Raw genomic sequence first — 18,839 nt, forward strand, 5'->3', positions numbered from 1 at the left:
TGTCTGTCTAAAACGCCGCCAACAACAGAACCATCATATATCCATTATTACTATATATCGGCCATGTCCATGTATTAAATTGTCTAAAACGCCGCCAACAACGGAACCATCATATATATTACTATATATCGGCCATGTCCATGTATTAAATCTGTCTAAAACGCCGCTAACAACAGAACGATCACCTATCTATTATTACTATATATCGGCTACTTCCATGTATTATATTGTCTAAAACGCCGCCAACAATAAAACCATCATATATCTATTATTACTATATATCGGCCACGTCCATGTATTATATTGTCTAAAACGCCGCCAACAACAGAACCATCATCTATATATTATGTTTATATATCGGCCATGTCCATGTATTATAGCTTTCGTGACTGCAGGAATTCATATTCTTTGGTTCTTTCGGTAAAGTCACGTAGGTAGAAAAAATATAATAGATCACGACGTTTCGATCGCAACACAAGCGACCATCTTCAGGTGTGAAACAAACACAGGCGGACTGCTGACGTAGGAGAAAGAGCCGCTGCAACAAGAGGTTATATAGGATATTGGTGGGCCCAACCCACTGATAAGTGGGTGGAGCTAGAGAAGGAATTTGTACCTAAATGTAAATGTGGGAGATTAGCATGTCAACGTGAGATGGCCCAATGTCAGAGAGCCGGGCAACAGGAACAAAAACCCCTAAGAGCAAGAGGTACACATGATGAGAGACACACAGAGAGTCGGAATAACAGCTGACATAGGCTGGTAGGAGGGAAAGATCACAGTCAGTTAAGAATTTACTTGGTTAATAAAGTCCTTCCAATGATTGCTCAGTTTGTACCCATCTTCTCGGTTGAAGTTGTTTGTGTTTATATATCTGGATGGCTTCATGAGCAAATCTCTGAAGGTAGCCGGTAGGTTTGCAGAGTAACTCCGTATTGGAAAAATATATTTCGTGTGAGCCCACAGCGTTAAAACAATGATCGGCAATGGCAGAGGTATTGGTCCTACCGTGTTTCAGATCTGCCTTGTGTTCACGAACACGGTCCGAGACATGTCATTTCGTTTCCCCAATGTAACTGCTGCCGCAACCATAACTCCGTTTCTAGACAACAGGGTATTGCATGTCAGGAATCACATCCTTTACAGATGGGATTAAATCACACACACAAACTGACACACACTGACACACACAGAGGATTTATAATGGTTGTCTCTCTCTCTCTCAGGGGATTCATAATAGCGCTCTCTCTCTTTCTCAATGGATTCATAATGGCTGTGTATCTCTGGGGATTTGCAATGGTTAAGACGGAGACATCGAGATGCTGGGTTTCCAGCTCTGGGTCCATGTGTATCAGCATCTCCTTTGGCCGCGCGTCTCTTCAAGGAGGGTCCTGGCGGCATGGCCTCGCAGAGACAATCAGAACACCCAAGGCAACGAAATCAACAGGACGCAGCAAACAAAGACAGCCTGGTCAAGATGGGGAAGCGTTTTAATGTTTGCATTCACGCTCTCGAGCATCCCGGCGGAAGCGGCGAGAAGAAGCGATTCACGGACCGCCCTTAAAAGCTGGGGGTTATGATCAAGCGCTTGGAGCCAACGGAGAAAAACAAAAAACCGGGGGTCCAAATTGGTCAACGGTGGCTTCCCCTAATACAGGTTTTGTATTTATTTTGGTGTTAGATCCCTTATCAGTGACTACACTCAGACCTGTCAACCCCTTATCAGTGACTACACTCAGACCTGTCAACCCCCTATCAATGCCTACACCCAGACCTAACAATCTCTAATCAATGGCTACACCCAGACCTGTCAACCCCTTATCAGTGCCTACACCCAGACCTGTCAATCTCTAATCAATGCCTACACCCAGACCTGTCAATCTCTAATCAATGCCTACACCCAGACCTGTCAACCCCTTATCAGTGCCTACACCCAGACCTGTAAATCTCTAATCAATGCCTACACCCAGACCTGTCAATCTCTAATCAATGCCTACACCCAGACCTGTCAACCCCTTATCAGTGCCTACACCCAGACCTGTCAATCTATAATCAATGCCTACACCCAGACTGTCAATCTCTAATCAATGCCTACACCCAGATCTGTCAATCTCTAATCAATGCCTAAACCCTGACCTGTCAACCCCTTATCAGTGCCTACACCCAGACCTGTCAATCCCTATTCAGTGCCTACACCCAGACCTGTCAACCCCTAATCATACAAACTCCACTCACTCTCACTGTAGAATAGGGGGAGATAGAACAGGGGGAGATTATACAAATTATCAGACAAGCTACTTCACGTGACTTTCAGCCACGGATTATTCAATGCGCATAACTGTAGTTTGCGGCTACATGAACCAACTGTTCGATCAATAAAACACAGACACAAGACCGTGTATTATTAGGCCCACCCTAGACTTACTGGACGTGTGCGACCCACTCGGCCCAAACTCAGTCCGCTGGTCGTCTGGACCTTCATTGGTGTCTACGCCTTGGTAATTGAGACGTTAACTACCTTACCTGATATACAGGAGGTCGTGGTTGTAATTACTGGTAAAAGCATCTCAGTGTCTTGGGGTTCCCTCCCAGTTTCTTGCGTTTCTCTCCCGGCTTCCAGAGGGGCTCTGCGTCGTTCTGCTGGGCTCGCCCCGCATCGCCTCCTTCACCCGCGCGGGCAGCGACTCGAAGAGCTCTTCCTCCACCACCAGCCCCCCGCGCCTCAGCTCCGCGCACTCCCCCAGCTCGGCCGGCAGCTCCGTCAGCCGGTTCCCCACCAGCTCCAACCTGCGCAGCCTCCTCAGCCTCCCCACCAGGCCGCTGAGTTCGCACAGCTCGTTGTTGGCGAGCGCCAGCGTCCGCAATCCCTCGCACCGGAACAACTCATCGGGCAGACGCCGCAGGGCATTGCCCGACAGAAGGAGGGTGCTCAGCTGAGTCAGCAGCCACACGTCGGGCGGCAGGGCAGCGATGGCGTTGCGGCTCAGGTCGAGGACGCGCAGGCCGTGCAGGCGGAGCAGCCCCGCGGGCAGCTCGCCCTCGATGAGATTCCCGTCGAGGAAGAGCGAGCGCAGGGCCGGCGACCCCGCCCCCGCCGCGAACCGTGGGACGCTCACGAGGGCGTTGTCCGAAAGGCGCAGGACGGCGAGGCGCTCCCAGGCGGCCGCCGGCAGCGACGCGTCATCGCCGTCGCCCAGCGAGCGGAGGCCGTTGCGGGACAGGTCGAGGTCGCTCAAGCGTCCCAGCGCCAGCAGGGGCCGCGGAAGCTCGGCGGGCTCCAGGCCGCAGCGCGTCAGCCGCAGCGTCTCCAAGCCGCGCAGCTTGCTCAGGGGCGCCGGCGACTCGAGGCGCACGCCGCCGTTGTCGAGGGCGAACGAGCGCAGGCCGCCGCCAGCGACGGCGGCCAGGCCGGGCGGGAGGCGGGCGACGCTTGTCGTCAGGCGCAGGCCCCGCAGGCGCCTGAGGCCGCCCAGCGGCTTAAGGAGCGCGGGCGTCAGGGGCCCCTCCAGGGACAGCTCCTCCAGGTGGCGCATTTCACGCAGCCAGCCCGGGACCTCCGCCTTGACCGCAAACTTCACCTGCAAGAGGGCGCGGGGGGGGCGGACGCCGCGAACGGCAACGGTGAATATCGGTCCCCGACACTGCGACTTAAATACATTTGGTGGGGGAGGTGACTTTTTGGTGATGTCACGGCCGGGTCAGTGGAGCCGAATGGACCGCTCCGACCGACCCACCCTCGCGCCCGCCCGCCCATCCACCCACCCACGCACCTCCAACTGGTGCAGCTCCTCGCTGAGGAAGGCGAGTGCGCGATTGTCAACGCTCACGGTGCAGTTCAGCAGCCGGAGTTGGTGCAGGTTCACCAACTGCACCACCGCCGCCCCCAGCGCCACCCCGTGCATCGAGTCCAGCGTCAGCACCTTCGGTGGGGGATTGGGTATGAGGGTGAGTGAGTTGGTGGGTGAGTGGGTGTGTGGGTCAGTGGGTATGTGGGTGAGTTGGTTGGGCGAGTGGGTGAGTTGGTAGACGAGTGGATGTGTGGGTGAGTGAGTTGGTGGGTGAGTGGGTGTGTGAGTTGGTGGGTGTATGGGTGAGTGGATGGGTGTGTGGGTGAGTGGGTTAGTGAGTGAGTGGGTGTGTGGGTGGGTGTGTGCGTGGGTGGGTGTGTTGGCGAGTGAGTGGGTGAGTGAGCAAGTGGGTGGGTGTGTGCGCGAGTGGTTGGGTGGGTGTGTGGGTGAGTTGGTGGGTAAGTGGGTGTCTGGATGAGTGGGTGGGTGTGTGGGTGAGTTAGTGGGTCAGTGGGTGTGTGAGTTGGTGGGTGTATGGGTGAGTGGGTGGGTGTGTGGGTGAGTGGGTTGGTGAGTGAGTGAGTGGGTGTGTGGGTGGGTGTGTGCATGGGTGGGTGTGTTGGCAAGCGAGTGGGTGAGTGAGCAAGTGGGTGGGTGTGTGCGAGAGTGGTTGGGTGGGTGTGTGGGCGAGTTGGTGGGTAAGTGGGTGTCTAGGTGAGTGAATTGGTGGGTGAGTGAGCAGGTGGGTGGGTGGGTGGGTGCATGGGTGTGTCCACGGGCACCTGTATCTGAGTGAGGCGGTATGTGTCCACTGGCACCGCTGCCAGCTTGCAGAGGCGTAGCTCGCTCTCGCCCTGCGCGTTGATCTCCAGTAGCCCCGTCAGATGCGACAGGGTCCACGCTTGATCCACGTTGACCTGCCTCAGCTTATTTTCGCTCACCTGCAGCAGCAGCAACAGCACCAGCAGCCAAGCGTGGATGGATTTTATTTGTTTCAGCAGCGAGGGCCCAATGAGCCGTACCGCCCCATGTTATACATATGTAGTGAGCAGCTTCCGAGACACATCGCGTAGAGGCCTTCTTATTTATTCTCACACTGGACGATACGTATATGTAAACATCTCTACGTAGCTACACAACCCCATCGTCGGCGTCCAACTACACAGTTACTTGACTTAGCGCAGCCAGGACTCAGGACCCCCTCATGTACACCCCGGTGCGGCCAAGCCCCGCCTCCGGCCACGTCCCCTTCCAGAATCTTCAAGCAGGTTCCCGGAGCTTGCGGTCTGACTCAGCCTTTGACCTTTACTACCGATACGCCCCCCCCCTTATAATTAGTCATTACATAACTTGCCCATAACTATAATTACCCCTCCAGGCCGACAGGTGGCACCCTGTCATTACACATAGACTAACACGGCCCATAGACTCAGACAGAGACCCAAAGACTCAACATCCCCCCGTATAGCCTCGATGGACTGTTGGGGCAAGTGCTGTTAGCGAGCACCGATGCAGGCCAGGCCAGAACGGCACACGAGGGGGTGGGTGGCCAGCACCACGCTCACCACACAGAGACCCACAGTTTGTTGTCCTAACCCCGCATCTCAGATCAGCGCGGTCGGCTCCGTCCAGTGTACGGCGTGCGTGCAGCGCACAGCGTGCTCTGCGAGCGGCTTCTCCTCACCTCGGACAGGAAGACGGAGAACTTGGATGCGTAGCAGGGGTCGTACTTGTCCACTAGGTGCAGGAGGAAGGCGAAGTCGTTGCGCACATCCGGAATGTCGTCCACCCCCGTCTCCTGGCGCGTCTCCGCGAAGCTGTACTCCTTGAGCCTGCAGTGTCAGCGCCCCCCCCACCCCCCAGCACAGAGAACTCAGTGCCCGTCGACCCTTGTCCCGACGCGGAAGATCTCCCACGAAGCCAATAGTAAAACGTTACATTTAGATCTTTGTTGCAGTGTCGCCGTCCGCGCTAACCGCGTCTCCACGATCGCCGAAAAGCCCGTAGGCCAAAGCCAGAAGGCTGCCAGACGGCGATCCGGTGCCACACAACCGCTCTGCGGCAGCACCGCCGCCCCCCCCCCTCTCACCTGCAGGTCACCACCCAGTAGACGACGTAGGCACAGGTGAGCGCGTAAACACACATCGTGGTCGCGTAGGCCATCCACATCATGCGGAAGATGCGCCACAGCCCGTGGACGCAGTAGAAGTTCCCGTAGCCCGTGATGTACTCGCCTTCCACGCAGTGGATGTGGTAGCGCATATTGGGGCAGGCGTAGCCGGTGTACGCGAGCACCACCAGCGCCTGCAGCAAGCGGGCCGCCGTCTGCAACACGTATATCCTGTGGAGCCCGCCGCCCGCCTCCGTGTGAGCGCGGAGTTTCTTCACCTTCTCGAAGAGAGCCTTGGCCTGCTCGCCCTCCTTCTTGTCCAGGATGCGATCATCCGATGGCGTCCGCCGGTCCTCGCTCTGCCCCGGGGGGGACCGGTCGGGTGGTGCGGCCTCGCCGGGGTCGACAAACTGGACGGAGGGCCGGGGCGGTCCCGGCGGAGACTCAGGAGGCAGCTTCTCCATGGGGATTTCGCCGGATCTCGGGTCGCTGCGTACGTGGGATTGCGTGGACATCGGGCAACGCGTCATGACGCAGAGAAGCACAGAGACCCATAGAGACTCACAGAGACCCTTAGAGACTCAGAGACCCATAGAGACTCACAGAGACCCGCAGAGACCCACAGAGACCCATAGAGACTCACAGAGACCCATAGAGACTCAGCGACCCATAGAGACTCAATGAGACCCATAGAGACTCACAGAGACCCATGGAGACTCACAGAGATCCTTAGAGACTCAGAGACCCATAGAGACTCACAGAGACCCACAGAGACCCACAGAGACCCATAGAGACCCACAGAGACCCATAGAGACTCACAGATACCCGCAGAGACCCATCGAGACTCACAGAGACCCGTAGAGACCCACAAAGACCCATACAGACTCACAGACACCCACATCACACACGCACACAAAGATCCCCTGTATAGCCTTAACAGACGGTAGGGGCAAGTGCTGTTAGCGAGCACTTATGAAGGCTGGAATTGTACAAGAGGGGGTGGGTGGCCAGCACCACGCCTGGTCGCCTTTGTCTCCCCAGTGGCGATGTTTACCAGGTACTCATTTGAGACCGAGTCGACCTAGGGGAGGCCCAGAACTGGTTCAGATAATCGTCGCTGGTCTTGGCCGTGAGCGGGAATCGAACCTGGGTCGCCGGGTTCATAGCGCAGGTCGCTAACCGCTTCACTACCGCTCCCCACAAAAACAAAACAAAGATCCCCCGTATAGCCTTAACAGACTGTAGGGGCAAGTGCTGTTAGCGAGCACCTATGAAGGCTGGAACGGTATACGAGGGGGTGGGCAGCCAGCACGACGCCCGACCGCCTTTGTCTCCGCAGTGGCAATGTTTTTATTCACCACACCAGGTACTCATTTGAGGCTGAGTCGACCTAGGGGAGGCCCAGGACCGGTTCAGATAATCGTCACTGGTGTTAGCCGTGAGCGGGAATCGAACCCGGGTCGCCAGGTTCATACCACAGCAGCGCGCTAACCGCTATACTACCGCTCCCCACACACACGTCACACACACGTACACACACACGCACACCGCCAACCGTAAGCCAAACCGGTTATGAAACGCAGGGGGATAGAGATATGTGTGAACGGGCTCGCTGCCCCAAACCCACGCGGGGTCCCCCTGCAGGGAGAAAGGGGAACTTTTTAGGTTTTTTTTACTTAAGGGGGGAAGGAATGACAAAGGCAAGAGAGGGGATAATAATAACCAGGAAGGAGCCGTGGGCCGTCTCTCCGTCAGCCCCCTTCTGACCTGCAGCTCCCCGCCGTGGCGGGCAGCGACGGCCGCAACGCCGCCGCCGTTGTTGCCACCCCATCAAGCGCGGCCTCGTGGACGGCGTGCGTGGTCCACTGCGAATCCATGCACTTGCCCAGCACGGACACAAAGTGCTCAATCTTGGAGCTCGTCTCCGGGAACCTGAACCAGAAGTTTCTGGTGGCCGTCAGGACGAGCGTGTGCAGCACCACGAGGTGCGGGAAGTACTTGCTGATCCACAGCACCGCGTTGTCGTAGCAGAACTGGTTGATCAACCGGTACTGGTACTGGTCGAAGCCGGTCTGGGCGAGTGTGGGAACGCACGCAGAAGGGCAAAGTGAACTGGCGTGGCGGTGATATCGCATGCCCCTCCCTTGCAGGGTGACAGAGCTGGCTCAAATATGGCTTTCGCCTGATGATGCCGGTTGTAATTACTGGCAAAACGTCACCGTACTCAAGATCGTCAATGTTGTGGCTTTGCTCTCCAACACACTGGTGTGCTGTACTAGGATATTACACTATACACTACACTATACACTACACTATATATTACACTATACATTACACTATCACGTACATTACAATATACACTACACTATAAATTACACTATACACTACACTACTATACACTACACTATACATTACACTATACACTACACACCACACGTTATACTATACACTACACTATACATTACACTATACACTACACTATATATTACACTACACTATACATTACACTATACACTACACACCACATTATAGTATTCACTACACTATACATTACACTATACATTACACTACACTATACATTACACTACACTATACATTACACCACACGTTATACATTACACTACACTATACATTACACTATAATGTACATTACAATATACACTGCACTATACATTACACTATACACTACACTACTATAGACACTATACATTACAGTTTAACACGTAGGCTTTCGCGACCAATATTATTCTTAATAAAGGTTTTTGGGTTAGATCGCGTTTATTTTAATGTGTCGTAACCCTCCACCACCCGACACGGCCAATCAGCAAAAAAAAGTGTCACGTTGACAAAAGACAAATAATTCACTACTTTAGCCCACCGGTGTGTTGAAGAGTGAATCCACATTTACAGATTGAGTACGACGTTTCGCTGGTAAATACATCCAGCATCATCGGGCAATTCGCCAGAATGGTAAAGCCCTCGCTTGCTCCCGGTTTTATATAGAGCAGCAGGATGACGTCATCACTTAACTCATATCAGGTGCAGTGATTAGAGGCGGAGGGGGGGGGGTATTGTAATTATATAATCGATTAGTAATCAGTCATTGGTTATGATTAGTAATGAGTTGTAGATTAGTAATTCTTTAAATCAAAATGTAATGTGTATTATTTAATAATACGCTTCCAGGCCGCACTAAGCCGGTAGCTGTCAGAGCGATTAAAGTTATTCTTGTTCCTCTCAATTTCAATGGATTCTCTAATTAGTCTTTGCCAGTAATAATTAGTTTTACACACCACTGCAACATTGTCAAAATCAATTGAGTGTCCTTGTTGACAAGCATGTTCTGCCACTGCCGACAGTTGTGTTTGAGATAATTTAATATTTCTCTGATGTTCTTTTAGTCTTACGCTGATGTTACGTCCCGTCTGCCCAATGTAGCAGCTGCCACATGAACAATTAATCCGATATACACCTTCTGTTGATAGTTTAGGTAATGCGTCTTTAGTGCAAGATACTAGTTTTTGAATATTGTGTACTGTACCAAATCTTACTGTAATGTTTTGCTTTTGCAAAACACGGGCTAATTTGTCAGTTACTCCTGAGATATATGGAATTTTTATTGTTTTAACAATCTGGTCGCTTTCAGCAGTATTGCTTTGCGATCGTGATTTGGCATTCAATGCTCTGTTAATTTGAGCATTATTGTAGCCATTCTGTCGTAGTGCGTCTTTAACGTGTTTAATCTCTCTCACTAGACTCTCACCATCTGACACTGTTTTAGCCCGATGTATGAGCGTCTTGATAAGAGAGGATTTCTGAGCTGGATGATGATGTGATTCTGCATTCAGATAGGCATCAGTGTGCGTTTGCTTTCTGTAAACGCTGTGTGTTATTTTACCGTTTAGGCCATGTCCAAGCAAAATATCTAGGAATGGGAGTGTGTTATTCACCTCCATTTCCATGGTGAACTGGATGGCCGGGTTTTGTGCATTGAGATGATTTAGAAAATCATTAAGTGTATCTTTACCATGTGGCCAGACAACCAAAGTGTCATCCACATATCTAAACCAAAAGGATGGTTTTAATGTGCTCGAGGCAAGTGCTCTTATTTCAAAGTTTTCCATGTACAAATTTGCTATAGCAGGAGATAAAGGAGAACCCATTACTGCTCCTTCTTTTTGTTTAAAGAAATCCCCTCTCCATAAGAAGTAAGTGTTATTTAAACAATGGCCAGCAAGTTTCGGAATATCTTTTGGTAAACCGGTTTTCTTTACTAGTGTATCAAGTAATTTAAGCGATTCGTCCACTGGAACCTTAGTGAATAGAGAAATCACATCAAAACTTACCAGAATATCATCAGGAGTAAGTTTAATATCTTTAATCACATTCACAAGATGTTCTGAATTTTTTATGAATGAAGATGTCTTACCGATGTAGGGCTGTATTTGTTTGGTTATATATTTTGCTAATTGATATGTGGCAGAGCCAATTGTACTGACTATGGGTCGTAATGGGATGCCGATTTTATGAATCTTTGGTAGCCCATAGAGTCTAGGTGGTTTTGAGGCCCTTGGCTTAATTAGGTATTGCTCATTTTTAGGGATTAATGAATTTGCAATTATTGCAGTGGTCTTACGTTCTAAAGTATTAGTTGGATCTCGTTTAATTTTAATGTAAGTACTTTCCTCTAGTAAATTTCTAATTTTATTATCATAATCGGCTCGTGACATCACTACAGTAGTGCGGCCTTTATCAGCTGCTAGGATTTGGATATCCTTATTTACACGCAGCTCTCTTAAGGCTTTTGCCGTTACCCCACGCACAATTCCAGTGGATGAGATAATTGCTGAGGTAGAATCAGCAGTTAGACTCCTTCCACATAATGAGGCAGAGATAACTAGACATGAGGTTGCTAAAATAATTGAGAATAGCAAAGTTCCAAAAGTAAATATTAGCTCTACCAGCGAAACGTCACAGTACTCAAACTGTAAATGTGGATTCACTCTTCAACACACCGGTGGGCTAAAGTAGTGAATTATTTGTCTTTTGTCAACGTGACACTTTTTTTTTTGCTGATTGGCCGTGTCGGGTGGTGGAGGGTTACGACACATTTATAAATAAACGCGATCTAACCCAAAAACCTTTATTATGAACTATACATTACACTATACACTACACTATACACTACACTACTATAGACACTATACATTACACTATACACTACACTATACACTACACTATACATGACACTATTCCTCGGGCAACTGTCGGTGGCGCAGCCGGCCTTTCCGCTGGCAACCAGCGGTTCCCCCCCTGCACGGTGGTGCCGAGCCGGCCCGAGGGGGACCCTCACTCACCCTGTGGGCCCTGGGGTTGGCCACGAGGTCCCTCAGCACGGTCTCGTTCCACTCCTTCAGATCCACGTCGAAGCCGCTCGGCACCGGCACACACAGGATGCGCTCGTTCATGTTCTGGGCAGAGGCGGGGGAAGTGGGTACCGCGTGACCATGACGAGCGGTCGTCATGGTCACGTGACGCTGTGTGGTCTCCTGGAGGACGCCGCTCCATGCAGGTGGTTCACTTTGCGCGATTTCCGGTGTGTACGGGGGGGGGGGGGGGCAACCCATATCGACCCAAGATTCGCTCTCTTTGAGTTAGCTCGCACGCAGAGTTGGAACCCACGACCTCCTGCGTGCCAGCCGAGGTAGTAAACATCTCGCGGCCACCGTGCTGATGAGACATACGCAGAGTCCGAATATGCAGCAGGGGTCGGGGATGGAACCTGTGACCTCCTACATACCAGGCGAGGTCGTCAATATCTCCCGGCCACCGTGGCGCGATGTTATACAATATCCATGAGCAAGGCGGCGACATTGATGAATGTGCGTGGGGGGGCTCTCTGGAGCGTTGTTGGAACGACGCACCTGCAGCATCACGGCAAAGATGCCGATCATGAACATGGGCACGGAGAGCATGTCGCACAACACGTCCCACCAGGGCTGAAGGATCTTGAGGTCCTGGTGACCCTCCAATGAGAAGGAGGAGGTCAGGGCTCCGATGGGAATCATGACTCGGGCCGAGACTGCACACAAGCATACATCAGGCGCGCAGAAACACGCACAGAGAGACACTCGCACAGAGGCGCGCACACAGAGACACACACACAGAGACACACACACAGAGACACACACACAGAGACACACACACAGAGACACGCACACAGAGACACATACACAGAGACACACACAGAGACACACACGCAGACATCAGGCGCGCAGAAACACACACACAGAGACACGCACACAGAAACACACACACAGAAACACACACAGAGACACACACAGAGACACGCGCACAGAGACACACACACAGGCAACAAAGACACACACAGAGACACGCACACAGGCAACAGAGACACACACACAGAGACACGCACACAGAGACACGCACACAGACACACACAACAACAACAACCGCCATTCGCCACTAAGTGGCGGTGACGTCACCACGACGCTTGTGCCAGGCTATGTGCACCCTGAGGCCACGTGAAGTGTCGAACGCCCGCTGGCAAGAGGTCACGGGGCAGACCCAGGTGCCACGGGTCGACTGACTGAGATGACTGGCTGATGCACCACCTGTGCCCCCTACTGTGCCAACCTGCTGTGCTTTAGCCACCCGGCGCTCCGCTCACTGTTGTGAGCGTCGCTCCTCCGCCCTCCGTTGTTGTTGGAGGGCGACTGCCTCCCATTACGACCCATAGTCAGTACAATTGGCTCTGCCACATATCAATTAGCAAAATATATAACCAAACAAATACAGCCCTACATCGGTAAGACATCTTCATTCATAAAAAATTCAGAACATCTTGTGAATGTGATTAAAGATATTAAACTTACTCCTGATGATATTCTGGTAAGCTTTGATGTGATTTCTCTATTCACTAAGGTTCCAGTGGACGAATCGCTTAAATTACTTGATACACTAGTAAAGAATACCGGTTTACAAAAAGATATTCCGAAACTTGCTGGCCATTGCTTAAATAACACTTACTTCTTATGGAGAGGGGATTTCTTTAAACAAAAGGAAGGAGCAGCAATGGGTTCTCCTTTATCCCCTGCTATAGCAAATTTGTACATGGAAAACTTTGAAATAAGAGCACTTGCCTCGAGCACATTAAAACCATCCTTTTGGTTTAGGTATGTGGATGACACTTTGGTTGTCTGGCCACATGGTAAAGATACACTTAATGATTTTCTAAATCATCTCAATGCACAAAACCCGGCCATCCAGTTCACCATGGAAATGGAGGTGAATAACACACTCCCATTCCTAGATATTTTGCTTGGACATGGCCTAAACGGTAAAATAACACACAGCGTTTACAGAAAGCAAACGCACACTGATGCCTATCTGAATGCAGAATCACATCATCATCCAGCTCAAAAATCCTCTCTTATCAAGACGCTCGTACATCGGGCAAAAACCGTGTCAGATGGTGAGAGTCTAGTGAGAGAGATTAAACACGTTAAAGACGCACTACGACAGAATGGCTACAATAATGCTCAAATTAACAGAGCACTGAATGCCAAATCACGATCGCAAAGCAATACTACTGAAAGCGACCAGATTGTTAAAACAATAAAAATTCCATATATCTCAGGAGTAACTGACAAATTAGCCCGCGTTTTGCAAAAGCAAAACATTACAGTAAGATTTGGTACAGTACACAAAATTCAAAAACTAGTATCTTGCACTAAAGACGCATTACCTAAACTATCAACAGAAGGTGTATATCGGATTAATTGTTCATGTGGCAGCTGCTACATTGGGCAGACGGGACGTAACATCAGCGTAAGACTAAAAGAACATCAGAGAAATATTAAATTATCTCAAACACAACTGTCGGCAGTGGCAGAACATGCTTGTCAACAAGGACACTCAATTGATTTTGACAATGTTGCAGTGGTGTGTAAAACTAATTATTACTGGCAAAGACTAATTAGAGAATCCATTGAAATTGAGAGGAACAAGAATAACTTTAATCGCTCTGACAGCTACCGGCTTAGTGCGGCCTGGAAGCGTATTATTAAATAATACACATTACATTTTGATTTAAAGAATTACTAATCTACAACTCATTACTAATCATAACCAATGACTGATTACTAATCGATTATATAATTACATTACCCCCCCCTCCGCCTCTAATCACTGCACCTGATGAGTTAAGTGATGACGTCACTCTTCTGCTCTATATAAAACCGGGAGCAAGCGAGGGCTTTACCATTCTGGCGAATTGCCCGATGATGCTGGAAGTATTTACCAGCGAAACGTCGTACTCAAACTGTAAATGTGGATTAACTCTTCAACACACCGGGGGGCTGAAGTAGTGAATTATTTGTCTTTTGTCAACGTGACACTTTTCTTTGCTGATTGGCCGTGTCGGGTGGTGGAGGGTTACGACACATTTATAAATAAACGCGATCTAACCCAAAAACCTTTATTATGAATAATATTGGTCGCGAAAGCCTACGTGTTAAACTGAAGGGAGGGAATGACCGTGGCCGAGAAGACCTGAAGCTTAGTGCGGAGCGACAGACCAGGTAGCTTCCACACAGCGTTACGCAACCGATGAAAAGATATTGCCGCTCGACTGATTCGGAGTGAGACCTCTGCTGTTAAACTGGAGCCAGTCATAAGCACACTGCCCAGGTATGGGAAACTCTCCACTCTCTCCACAACTGCCCCATCACCGATTGGGAGTTGTGGGGGTGGAGTGTCCGATGGTACAAAATACCCAGGCAGGTGCTTAGTTTTGGTGGGGCTGATGGTAAGGCCCGACCTCTTAGTGGCACGCTCCAGTCTCAGCAGCAGCGTCTCCAACTCCTCCTCTGACTGAGCAGCTATTACCAAGTCATCAGCATACATAACGTGGTTGAGCAATAGGGAGCCATCCCTTGACCGCACCCGGGCATCGATTAGCCTCCCATTATATCTGTACCATATGGAGATTCCCCCGGTACAGCTATTGAAGGCTTCATGAACTACGTGGTCAAAATAGATGTTAAATAATGTGGGAGCCAGAGGACATCCCTGTCGCACCCCAAGGTGTACAGGGAATGGCTCTGACTCCCGGCCACGTAGTTTTACCCGGGCCCGCTCACCATCATGAAGGTCCTTAATGATCGTGAGCAGAGGGTCAGGTACTCCAAAAGCACGAAGAACGACCCAGAGCCCAGGCCTACTGATGGTATCATAGGCCTTGACCAGGTCAATAAAGCAGAGATGTAGGTCTTGTTGGAATTCCCTACACCTCTGCTGTAGCAGACGGACAGAAAATATGGCATCTGTGCAGGACAGAGACACACACACACAGACACGCACACAGAGACGCGCACAGAGACACACACACAGAGACACAGAGACACACACACAGAGACACACACAGAGACACGCGCACAGAGACACACACACAGGCAACAAAGACGCACACAGAGACACCAACACAGGCAACAAAGACACACAGAGACACGCACACAGGCAACAGAGACACACACAGAGACATGCACACAGAGACACTCGCACACAGAGACATTCGCACACACACACAGGCAACAAAGACAAAGATCCCCCATATAGCCTTAACAGACTGCAGGGGCAAGTGCTGTTAGCGAGCACCTATGAAGGCCGGAACGGTACACGAGGGGGTGGGTGGCAAGCACCACGCCCGACCGCCTTTGTCTCCCTAGTGGCAATGTTTACACACCGCACCAGGTACTCATTTGAGGCTGAGTCGACCTAGGGGAGGCCCGGGACCGGTTCAGATAATTGTCACTGGTGTTGGCCGTGAGCGGGAATCGAACCCGGGTCGCCAGGTTCATAGCGCAGCGCGCTAACCGCTACACTATCGCTCCCCACAAGGCAACAAAGTCGCACACACAGACACGCTCACAGACACACACACAGAGACACACACAGAGACACACACAGAGGCAGACACACACACAGGCAACAAAGATGCACACAGAGACACAGACAGGCAGACACGCACACAGAGACACGCACACACAGAGACACATGCACACACAGGCAGACACACACAGAGGTGCACACAGAGACACACACACACAGACACACGCACACAGAGACACACACACAGAGACACGCACACACAGAGACACACACACACGCACAGAAACACGCACACAGAGACACTCGCACAGAGACTCGCACAGAGACACACACACAGAGACACTCGCACAGAGACACACGCACACAGAGACACGCACACACAGAGACACACACACAGAGACACGCACAGAAACACGCACACAGAGACACTCGCACAGAGACTCGCACAGAGACGCGCACACAGAGACACACAGAGACACGCACACACAGACACACACAGAGACACACGCACACACAGAGACACACACACAGAGACACGCACAGAAACACGCACACAGAGACACACACACAGACACACACACAGAGACACACACACAGAGACACACACACACAGAGACACACACACAGACACACACAGAGAAACACACACACAGAGACACACACAAAGAGACACACACACAGAGACAGACACACACACACAGAGACACACAGAGACACACACAGAGACACACACACAGACACACACACAGAGACACACACACAGAGACACACACACAGAGACACACACACAGACACACACAGACACACACACATACACACAGACACAACACAAATGTCTCCCCGTGTAGTCTCCCTGACGGGCTGCGTGATGCTGACAGACACAGAGACACACAGACACACACATACACACACACAGACACACAGAAACAGAGACACACACAGAGACATACCCACACACAGAGACACACACACACAGACACACCCACACACATAGACACACACACAGAGACACACACACACAGACTCACACAGATACACACAGACACAGAGAAACACACAGACACACACAGACAGAGACACACACAGAGACAGACACAACACAAATGTCTCCCCGTGTAGTCTCCCTGACGGGCTGCGTGAGGCTTACAGAGACACAGAGAGACACACACACAGAGACACACACACAGAGACACACACAGAGACACACACAGAGACAACACAAATGTCTCCCCGTGTAGTCTCCCTGACGGGCTGCGTGAGGCTAACAGACACACACAGAGACACGCACACACAGAGACACACACACAGAGACACACACACACACAGACACACACACAGAGACACAGAGACAGACAACAACACAAATGTATCCCCGTGTAGTCTCCCTAACGGGCTGCATGAGGCTTACAGACACACACACAGAGACACACACACACAGAGACAGACACACACAGACACACACACAGAGACACACATACACAGATACACACACACAGAGACACACACACAGACACACACACAGAGACACGCACACACACAGACACACACACAGAGACACACACACAGAGACACACACACACACAGAGACACACACAGAGACACACACACACAGAGACACATACACAGACACACACAGACACAACACAAATGTCTCCCCGTGTAGTCTCCCTGACGGGCTGCGTGAGGCTTACACACACACACAGAGACACACACAGAGACACACACACAGAGACACACACACACAGAAACACACACACACAGAGACACACACACAGAGACACACACACAGAGACACACACACAGAGACACACACACACAGAGACACACACAGACACACAGACACAGAGACACACACACAGACACACACACAGACACAACACAAATGTCTCCCCGTGTAGTCTCCCTGATGGGCTGCGTGAGGCTGACAGAGCCCGCGCGTCTTTGTGGGCCTCAGGCTGTGAGGGCGAGAGGTCGGCTCCACTCTCTCACTCACCGCCCCCGTTGTGTTGCTCGCTCTCGTTCACGTTTTTGTTTTATTATAGTCGTAGTAGTTGTTGATATTACAGTATTAGTTATTATAGCAGTTCATGTTTTTATTACTATTGTAATTGTTTATATTATTGCTGTTGTAAGTTGTTGATGTTATTATTAGTGTTATAGTTACGATTGTAGATGTTATTGTTATTATAGTAGTAGTTATACTTATGATTATAGATGTTGTGGTGGTGGTTGTTAGTCTCCTCAGAACACACAGCCGCCTTCTCCCGCCAAAACGCGACACTTTGGTGGTGGAGGGAGAGGGTCGTGGGCGAAACCAACACGGGCAGCGGGCGAGGGAGGGGTGAATGCCACCGGCAAACTTAAATTGTTTTAATTTAGGGGGGTACACAGCAAACCCAACCGTTCACTAACGCCAGCGAGCCCCTCTTGCTTCTTTTCGCTATGGATGAAATAATTAAACATCAAACAAATTCGCTACATTTATTCAGCGCGTCTTGAGTTTTGATGCTTTTCATACCCCTCCCCCTCTTCCGGGCTATGCTTGGTATAGTCTGAAACGCAGCAGCGCCTTATCTAGTCTATGCTATTTACCATGGGCCTTAATCGGGCTATGAAATAAAGTTAAATGTCACGTGCAATGGAGCTGACCAATTAAAAAAAACACCCACAAAATATCAACACCACGTGACTCGTGGTGGGAGGGGGGTTGCCATCTTGGTAAGGGAGAAGCCACCACACACCCCCCTACCCAAGATGACCGCCCAAACGTTGTTTGACTGGTTGTTGGGGAGAACCTCTGATAGCCAATAGCGACTATTAGGCGACTATTCACACTCGACTATTGCGGAGCTGTAGAAGCCCATCACGCTTTTACCCCGTCGTGGTCTTTGCGCAGGCAAAGTGAGTTCTCAGGCCCGTACGGGCGTACAGCCGTTTCAATACGGGCAAACAACAATACAAATCCGTGTCGATTTGTTTGTGTTTCTTCCTTGTGATGGGACTTGGTAGGATTAACGTTGAGATTTATA

General features: G+C 50.6%; 1 protein-coding gene across 1 annotated transcript; it reads right to left on the reverse strand.

Moving 5' to 3' along the window:
• Positions 1–1,472: 1,472 nt before the first annotated feature.
• LOC142915894 (volume-regulated anion channel subunit LRRC8E-like) lies at positions 1,473–18,107 on the reverse strand. The gene is made up of 9 exons (XM_076061531.1): positions 17,804–18,107; positions 11,823–11,980; positions 11,256–11,369; positions 7,666–7,970; positions 5,878–6,387; positions 5,473–5,620; positions 4,571–4,729; positions 3,771–3,920; positions 1,473–3,578 (listed from the first exon to the last, which is right to left on the reverse strand). Exons 2-9 carry the CDS (start codon positions 11,964–11,966, stop codon positions 2,568–2,570), a joined length of 2,541 nt encoding a protein of 846 aa, XP_075917646.1. The 5' UTR covers positions 11,967–11,980; positions 17,804–18,107; the 3' UTR covers positions 1,473–2,567.
• Between the last annotated feature and the right edge of the window lie 732 nt (positions 18,108–18,839).

The sequence above is a fragment of the Petromyzon marinus genome, unplaced genomic scaffold (genome assembly GCF_048934315.1).
Source record: "Petromyzon marinus isolate PM22_M1 ecotype Great Lakes invasive population unplaced genomic scaffold, UKy_Petmar_22M1.pri1.0 PM_G_Scaffold_36, whole genome shotgun sequence".
In the NCBI taxonomy this organism is placed as follows: Eukaryota; Metazoa; Chordata; class Hyperoartia; order Petromyzontiformes; family Petromyzontidae; genus Petromyzon; species Petromyzon marinus.

Coding starts and splice junctions, on each gene's coding strand:
- LOC142915894 (XM_076061531.1), bottom strand. CDS start 11,966: ATGATTCCCATCGGAGCCCTGACCTCCTCCTTCTCATTGGAGGGTCAC. Junction 6,388..7,665: donor GCCACGGCGGGGAGCTGCAG/GTCAGAAGGGGG, acceptor CCACGTACGCAG/CGACCCGAGATCCGGCGAAA. Junction 3,921..4,570: donor ACCGCCTCACTCAGATACAG/GTGCCCGTGGAC, acceptor CCCCCACCGAAG/GTGCTGACGCTGGACTCGAT.